A 9,152-nucleotide genomic window follows, 5' to 3' on the forward strand; every position below is an offset into this window, starting at 1 on the left:
CTCCCCGACGAACGCGACGGCAACTTCTTTAACGACCGGTTCGTATTTCGCGCCGAGTAAGAATTCAAAATCGACAACTACCAGCGGTCTTTCCATGATGTTTCTGTTGGCTGATACCCCCTCTGACTCAAGGTAAGTTAAATCCGCTTCTTAAATAGGGTCTCCACGCGATTGTTATAACTCCATTGGTTCCTCGTGAACCTATCAGCGAAGGAGGTCAAACTCCGCCCCCTATAGCGATGTTCCAGATAGAGCACGCAGTATTGTCCGCAAACTTTGCTTCCCACGGCCTGTAGACGACGTCTATTGTAGAGTATTTTCGAGGAATTTTTTCTCAGGAACTTTTTTTATCGTGGGGAGGGTCACCGGACGACCCGCCGAGTCAAAGTACCCGGCCCTCCTGAAAGCGTCTAGGTAAATAGCTACCCAATGAGTCCCGGGCCCATCGTGAGGATCGAGGTTAACGACCAGGGAGGCGGGGAAGGAAGGGATATATTCGGGGAGTCTATCGGAAGCAAAGGCACCTTGATACCCGGGTAAATGCCCGAGGATCTCGTTTATTTCTAATGTGTTCATTTTAATAATCAATCACCACGTTGCGGTCTTTGTCTATTTGCATTAAACTATGGAATTCCCCGTAAATAACGACCGAAACCGATTCCGTAAGCGGGGTTTCGAATCCCAACTCGATACGTAACTGTCCCCGCCTTACGGGGTTCCAATGAGAGTTGTCACTTGCGGAAAGATCAGGCGTGATATCAAAGGCATATAGAGTATAACCCCTCGGATATTCTGAGTGCGATATATTATTCCCATCATCTTTAAAATGTATATTCGTCCCCGTAAACAAGGTGTAATATTCACGGGCAAATTGATTCTGGGAAAACTTAGGCTGGAGAGGTTTGCTCGGAACCGCGTCCGAATCAACGTAGAGAGATAAGAAATTTAACCCGAATGGTTGAAAGTTATAAGGATTTTTATGAAAATCGCCCGCGCAAGCCGTATGCGAGACTAGGCCGATTATAACGCGTTGAGGGAGCGGTCCCAGCCACACATTGTCGAGACTCGTATTTGAAACGCCGGTGAGCAGTACGTGGCTTTTCACTTCGGTCCTGGTAAAGGGGTACTTCGCTGTGGCGCCTAAGAGAGCGTTTTCGTGAGCCAGAATGATTTGAGGACTTATCTTGCATTTCCGTATTTCCAAAGTAGCGTCCGTTATAGCGATCTTAAAATTTCCCACGTTTAAGGAGGGGTCTCCCATAAGGACAAAGGCCGTTTTACTCCTAGAAAGTCGAACTTTAATTTCCACCCCGCTTAAAAGGTATTTCGGAATTTTGAAAAGGTCGGCGTATATTGCCCCTACTAAGGAAATTTCCTTTGAATCCTTAATAGCTGCTTGACGAATCTTGCTCCCCGAGTTGGTAATTATATCGTCAAACTTTCCGGCAGCGTCTTTGGCGTAGAGACACGAAGTCAGGTGAGAAGTTTTAGCCTCGCCGGAATAGTTCAAGAGCGATTCTAAATAGGCTCGGTATGAATATCGGCTTGCCGAGGGCGTGATTAAATTGTCGTTCAAGTAGATTTCAATTTGATCGAAGAGACTATGCATTAGGTTATTACAAGTTGATAATTTAATGTCGGGGTCTAAATTAGCCCCATTCTCCCGCGTTACTTTACATTTAACGTGAAGGAGACTCATCGCGAGATCCGTATACTCCGGGCTTTTAGGGATACAAAATTCAATTTGGGAATCATCTCGTAGCGTAGAGATCGGTCGATAGAAAGTTGGAGTCGCGCTTTCGACGCTAGTTTGCACGGGGGTGACCGAGAACAGGTCCAATTCCGATTTCAAGGCTTCAACTTTGTACATTTTGGTTCTTTTTAGTTGAGGGAAAAAATGTCACGAACGTGTTTCGTGGACTTCCGACGAGCTACTGTCCCGATTCTGCGTTTAACGGTCCTTTTTCTAGTTTTCCTCCTGCTCGTTGTTTTCTTCTTGCTTCTCGTTTTAGTTCTCCTACGCTTTTTCCGCCCCGAACCGCTTTGTCCGGTTATCCCTTCTAGCGCTTCACCGCCGAAGATTTTATATTTTCCCCCGCAACGGCGTCATTGAGAATTTTACTGCCGACTCCCAACGCTTGTTTTCCTATATACTTCGCCCCTCTAACTAAAAGAGGGGAGGCCCAGCGGAAGAGCCCCGAGAACAGACTTCCGAGACCATGTCCTTTCTGATAAGCCGCTCCTTGATAGAAATTAGACCCCCCGGTTTGGGCTTGGTTAAGATAATAATTTTTATACGGACAGGACCCCCGCGCGTCGAGGACATCCGGCTTAGGCATCTTGTTTCCGTAGATGTAGTTTAACCGTCAGAGACCCGAAGGCAAATGGCGCCGGTTTCCCCTGAGGGTTCATTATATGTACTTGGATCGTGTCGAAATAGCGTTTGGAGACTCGCACGTAATGAAGCACGTCATATATTTTCCTGACGTTATCCCCGAACGACCCTTCTACGGGGACAATCCTAACGCGAGGAACGAGAGTGTCACCCACCATTTGATCTTCGACGATATTAGTGTAAACGTAAAGTTGAGGGGGGATTTGAAAGCCTATAAGGGCCGGTCTAACGCCCCGGTAACCCCTTTCCAAAGATTGAATCCCGGGATCGAAGCCCAATGTCATGGCTAGACCAAAATGAAATTGCACTAGTACGTTATGACGAAAGGGGCTTATTCGAACTCGGCGAGTGATCTCGTTATATTGAAGAGACGTCTTCATATCTTTAATAATTTCGTTTATTATCTTAATTAAATGTTCGATAGAAGAATAGTATCCTATGGGTACCCTATAAACGTGGGAGGTCCCTCTGGGTCTTCTAGGCTGAGCCGCGCATTCGGCGATCTGAGCTTCACCCGTAAGAGTTTCACCGTTTTTGGCGACATCGAAAATCTGCTCCGTTTTTTTCCCTTTCGGATTTTTTTCCCCGGCGTGGTAATTTTAAGTGTTATTCCCAAAGTAGGTTGATCGGCTTGAGGCGGCTCTAGGTTTTTTTCGATGCTAGTCTCCGGTTCATTTTGCTTGACTTCGATTGGAGACGGGTTACATTCGACAGGAGGGATTTCGTCGACAACCATGAAAACGATAGTGTTTTGTCCCTCGAGGACGTTGAAGAACGCGCTAGTGTAATTTATCTCAGCTAGTCCGCACTCCCAAGACCCCCCCAATTCGACAGGTTTCGGTAACGCTGAGGTATAGGAGGCCATCGTATTGTCGGCGTAAACCCGCATGCTAGCGTTTGAAGGTAATGTCAGATACATCTTTTTTCTTGACCCACGAGTTCGCGTTCGACGGATATCCTACAAAACTGACAAAGTATTCGACCTGATTTTTGCGTTTCCGAGACTTGAGAATTTTATCGATCTTGTATAGTCGAGGTTTAGCGACTAATTGCAGTTCTTCCTGATAGTAACGTCCCTTTATTGCCTCCCCCGTTAAATCTTCGATCGTGTAAAGGGGCGGGTCTAAATTTACGAGGCGGGTGATTTTAAAGACTTCCTTTGACCAAGTACCGGGGTAGGGTTTATCAAATACCCCCCTGTATTTGCTGATACGACAAAAGTCACCGACTTTAAGTTTAGGTTGACGCCGGCTTTTCACGGGGATTTCCTTGTAAATTGTTTTAAATACTTTCTGGATATTATCCGGTTTCACGTCTAGAGGCGTCATTTTTATCGTAGAATGTTTCGTGGTATTGTAGCTATGAATTAAATCAGGGAGGACGTCCAAGTATCGATAGGTGTTATTAGCGGTTAAATATTTATACATTTTAGCCTTTAGCGTACGATTTAGTCGCTCGACCATACACGCTTTGATTGTATCGTTTTCGCTAGTAAAGAATTTAACTTTTTTTCTTTTAAGGAAATCCTGATATTTTTTCCCCGTGAACTCCCCCCCTTTATCGGTTTGAACTTTAAGAGGCGTGAGATCCTCGAATATTTTCTCGGTCGCGGCGATTACGTCTTCGGCTTTCTTACTTTTCATAGGGACTGCCCACGCGCGTCGCGAGAATGTATCGATACATACTAGTAGGTAATTAAAGCCGGAATTGTGTTCGGAAATGTCTCTCATGTCCGCTAAGTCCATTTGAAACTGGTCGCCAATATTAGTTACAAAAACCTTGCTCCTTTTAAATTTCCGATAGGCGGTCTTATGTAACGTGTACGATTCTTGCTTCGTTAACCATTTTTCTACCGTTTCCCGGGGAATACCTCTATCTTTCACGGCCTGATAAAGTTTTTCCAATCCGTCGAAACTCGCGGGATGTTTTGGATCGTAATAAATTTTTTTCAAGACTGCCTCGGGGTTAGAAACTCTTCCCATATTGGTTGTTCCGTTTTCCTTTTTTTCGCGCCTCTATTGATAACCCCTTTCGATAAGTCCCGGGGTTTAAATTGGAGCGGAGTCCGAACGACTGATGCTTTTCTAGGTTTCGCCGAAAATGTAATTTTTTCTTCTTCACTCGCGGGATGGTTTTCTTGAATGATACCGTAGGCGTGAACAAGGCGTCGAACTCGTTCCAACCGATGGGGGGAGGCGTTCGTTTTCTATTTATAGCCCCAACGGCGTAACTTACGAGCGTAGCGATATCTGACCCGGGCACGCGCGTTTGATCTATAAACAACTCGCCTTCACTCGACCACGAAACTTTATCGCCTAAGCTAATCAATCGGTTAATTAAGTCCTTCGCACTCGCCCTAAACTGAATCGGAACGAGATTTAAGAAGGCCGTGTCTTGCCCGGTTTCTTTTCTATTTTTTGGCTTCGTCGCTATATCCTTAATGTTTTGATAACGGTGGAACATCTGCTCGAATAATTTAACTTTATCCCTAATGTCAAGATTGGAATTGAGTACGTCGGTCATGCTATTATTTAATTCATCCACGGAGGACCCTAACGGATGTGGAAACGAAAATTGTGGGGTATCTCGAGAGGGGATGAGAACATTTTTATTATTATTATTATTATTATTATTTTTTCCTAACGAGTCGAGGGGGACTAAGGCTAACTTTTGAGCGTACATTTTTTTATTTCCTCAAGAACGACCTAAAATCCCGCTGAGGGCTGAAATAACGGTGGGGATGAGAATACTTAGAATCCCGTGACCTTTTTGAACTAAAATTAATTTCTTCTTACGCCAGGCTACTTTTTTAGAGGCTACCTGTCTAATGAATTTCTTTTGTTTAGCTAGTTTTCGTTTCTGACAAGGGTTTAACTTTAAATTCCCTTTCAAAGTATTATCGCAGCATTCAGCAATAGCATCAATTAAGGGTTTTTTAGCGTGATGGAGAATAGCGCGTCGTTGTTTAAAATTTGATCTACCTAGGGCCGAGAGAAAATCTTTGTGTCCGGCAACCAGGGCCGGCATTTTCGAACTGGTTAGGGACTTCTTCCTCTCCGCTGACTTTATACTCCCTACTTTTTTTTCTTAGGGATATAGACCATTTCGGTTTCGTCGGGGAAAATATCCGTTCTTAAACGGAAGTCATCGGGGCACTCCTGCCTATTGTCGATAAGAATATAGCCGTGAGGGCGTTTGGTCGCGTCGAGATAGGCCTCGATAGCGAACCGGTAATTGGCGCCTCTAAGTTGACGGAATAATATAGCGGGTTGAAGTTGGTCACGAGGGTTCTTGAACAAAACAATGTAATTCGCGTTCAGCGAACAATCGCGCGCATCCTTTGTTTTTGGGAAAATGTTCTGGGTTATAAATACGAAGCTTATATTAGGGTGGTGAACGCCTTTCGTGAAGAAAGCCCCGATTTGACCATTGTTTTCGTTCATTAAATCGTCAGCGATGAGGAGAATGTGTTCGCCTTCTTCACCGGGGTAATCATCGAGATTGGGGACTCCTTCTCGGAACACTACGGAGTCTTTTAAAGTGTCATAAAGTGTTTGCCACTCGCTATAATGCCAAAATATTTTTGTCGGCGGAGGGGAGATCATTTCATCTTTATTTTTTATAATTCGCGCCATCAAAACGGACTTCCCGCTACCGCTCGGCCCGCTCAGAAGAGCGGAGAAAGGACCATACAGTGGTAACATGCTTTTTATTAAATGAGGTCTCTAAGTTAAACTACATCGATATTTAAGAAACAAACCGTTCGGGTAAAAATAAAAATATGAGTTTAGCGGTGTTCTTTACTTAATACTGATGCTGCCATTTTAAGTGGGACTTACCGTCTAATATGGGTTACATTATAGGTTAATAGTTTTAAAGACATAACGACTTATCTTTCGAATATGTTGGATAAAAAAACAGTTAATACCGAAACTTCGCGTATAAGGGTAATTAACCAATAATTCCTTTTACAGACATTCTATAAGCGAGTTATACCCGAATATTAGGATATGTTTTTTCATTCTGAACTAGTCATTTTTTTTAAATATTATTCTTTATATCCGAACGGTAATGTTTCGAAATTATCGATAACGCGTAATTTATTGACAACTGGTCGATATTTTTTAACTTGCTTTACAGTTACCACTGTATGATCATTTAACCGACAAATATGGTGGGGGATTTCGATTTCTTTCTCGAGAGTGGGCGCGTCTACGTTGATTCCGAGCATCCCTTTCAACGAGTCCATAGGGATAGAATTTCTAGTGGAATAGTTCTGTCTGAGACCTTTAGCCTTAACGACCTCCTTAATTTCACCGGTATCGCGGTTGAGTACGCGGAAGGCGTAATTTTTCGGGCCGCCCGAGCAAAATTCAGTAATATGACAATTTGGACCAAATTCTGATAATTGGTCCGTCATATCCCCAAGAAATGTTCCTTCCTGCACTAGCTTATTGCCATCGCGTGATCTATATATTAAACTATCCGTATCGTGGTATAGTATACTATCCCCTAGAGCCTCTAGGTGACTATAGAGCCTCATTCGGGCAAAAGCGGTGGTATAACAGGCTAAAACTACGTTTACATGGGCCAAAGCCGGATCGATTTCCTTGAGATGTTCCCATTTGACAAGCAACGTCTTATCGTTTATCGCCAAGACACTTTTCCTTTCGATATTCGGGTCGTTAAATAGTTTAAAGAATTGTTCTCGGTCCTTAATGATCTCGGTTTTTACGAGGTTATTCCGTTGTCCCCACTTACCGTAAAAACTATTTAACATTAACTTCGCGACGGCACGTTTACCGGGGTTGAACGCGATCTTAGCGGGATCGAGTTTAACGCCTTCGTGGTCCTCGAAATCCGAGACGTATTTGTTTTTTTCGTCGGGGGTAGTGATCCCCGCTGGAAACCCCGAAGCCTCGGCCTTCATTTTGTACATGGTCTTGATGTAGTCCGAAAACAAGCCCCCCTCCTGGGTCTCCTTGTTATACTGCGTTGTTTGATAATGCCAAGCTTCGTACATTTCAATCACTTTGTAACCTCTGGAAACGGCTAGTTTCAGTTCGTCGGAAACGAATGTCCCCACGAATGCCCGCTCGGGATCGGAATGAGGACACCGTCCTTGAAATCTTAGACGTGCACATGTACCACATAAGACGAAAAGAAGTCGCGAATTAAAGTGCATGGGTAGGATAGGGTGAAAAAGTTTAGGAGGGGCGAGAACGCGGCACTGAATTAACCCGTCCAGCGAATCGAGATCTCGTAAATCATCAGCGTCTAGTAAAACTTTCGGGTGACCGACGGGTATTCTATCTAGAAGGTTGACAGTCGGGTAAAGTGAAAGCATGTCGACGTTAAACGCGCGTTCATCGCCTTTGGCCTTGTAGTAAAGGACTGTCGCGTTAACTCTCCCTCCGAAAAACGCGTCTCGAGGATTCAAGGGTGAAATTAACATGGCGCATACTTTTTCGAAAAACGCCTTATCCTTCGCTTGACGGCGAAGCTCGTAAAAATCACATTCCCAGATCTCTATAACGTTTTTCTTAAGTTTCCGGAGTTGAGCAACGACCCTGACTGTTTGTTGGTAAAGGAGGTTAAACGTTTGTGAGGGATCTGACCATACAGGTCTGGCTCTTCCGACTACTTGACACCGTGGACACCCATGAAAATAGCAGCCCTGGAACATGTAAACGTCATTTCCGTCAAGACCGTCCACTTTAAATTTACCTACCATAGCCTCCCGCCCCCGCATAGCTGACACTATTCTTATACCCCTGCGTTTTTCTTCCCAGGCGAGCCATTCAAAAGCCGCGGTTGATTGTCGGTCCCTATTTCTCATCCCTCCGGGGGGAGTATCCCTATCGTGTCAGGAATAAGAAAGCGTTTCCTAAAGACGTAATTGCAGGTGCCCGGAAGCGTGATGGCAGCGCGGAAAGGGTCAGTGTCGCAGATTTCCATGAATTCACGTCTAAACGTCGCGCATCCCAGTCGGAGTATATTGACATCCGCCGTGCAATACGAAATCGCGTCTTTTAGAAAGTCAAAGTGACCGCCCGCGGCTATTTGCTCCCCGTGCCATTTAAGAAGGGCCGCTCTTTCCTTTACCCCTAGATAGTTAGCCCCGTACGCTTCGAGGGGCGGAAATTTATCCCCCTTCTCGGTCGAATAATTAGTGGTTACGGGGTCAGCGGGATCGAAATTATTTTCGACAAAATTAAACAAAAGGTGAGGGAATCTACCCTTATCCATGGAAGGCCCTAGTCCAAACGTCTTCCTAAACGCGGCGAGTCCCATGGGGATGAACGAATAGGAATCGAGAAAATTGAAATTAAAACAGTTAAAGAAGAGAATTTTAGTCCCGTTTACTATCACGAAGGGCACAAAGGTCTCGTCGATTGATAGAACGGCTTTGAAAACGAATTGGAGATCATAACATTTCGCGGCGTGGGCGAATAAGTAAATTTTTTTAATATCCGCTAGAGTTCTGATATAATCCATAAACTTCCCCATAACATTTCCCCCGTAAAATTTTTTTTGTCGCGAGCTAAAGCGGATGCATACCCCGCAATCGAAGTTCGAGTCTCGCTCGTCGATACACGCGGGGCATACAATTTGAGATATTAGAAGGAACGGCTCATGCTCGAACGCCCCCTTTTTATTTACGTGTTGTTTATTCTGAATCGACTCGATGTCATAAAACACAAAAAGATAAGAAGGCAAGCCCCCTAGTGCTAATCTTCGTTTGGTCATGTCAGGC

The 9,152-nt window shown here is 44.5% G+C and overlaps 1 protein-coding gene across 1 annotated transcript; it reads right to left on the minus strand.

The window, feature by feature from the left end:
• Positions 1-577: 577 nt before the first annotated feature.
• Positions 578-1,870, minus strand: LOC149963242 (uncharacterized protein F54H12.2-like). Its single transcript, XM_090165424.1, has one exon. It carries the CDS (start codon positions 1,868-1,870, stop codon positions 578-580), a length of 1,293 nt encoding a protein of 430 aa, XP_090021550.1.
• Positions 1,871-9,152: the final 7,282 nt, after the last annotated feature.

Source organism: Leiobunum rupestre, chromosome 1, assembly GCF_980474605.1.
Source record: "Leiobunum rupestre chromosome 1, qqLeiRupe1.1.hap1, whole genome shotgun sequence".
Lineage (NCBI taxonomy): Eukaryota > Metazoa > Arthropoda > Arachnida > Opiliones > Sclerosomatidae > Leiobunum > Leiobunum rupestre.

Excerpts from the sequence above, each read along its gene's own strand:
- LOC149963242 (XM_090165424.1), bottom strand. The coding sequence starts at position 1,870 with ATGTACAAAGTTGAAGCCTTGAAATCGGAATTGGACCTGTTCTCGGTC.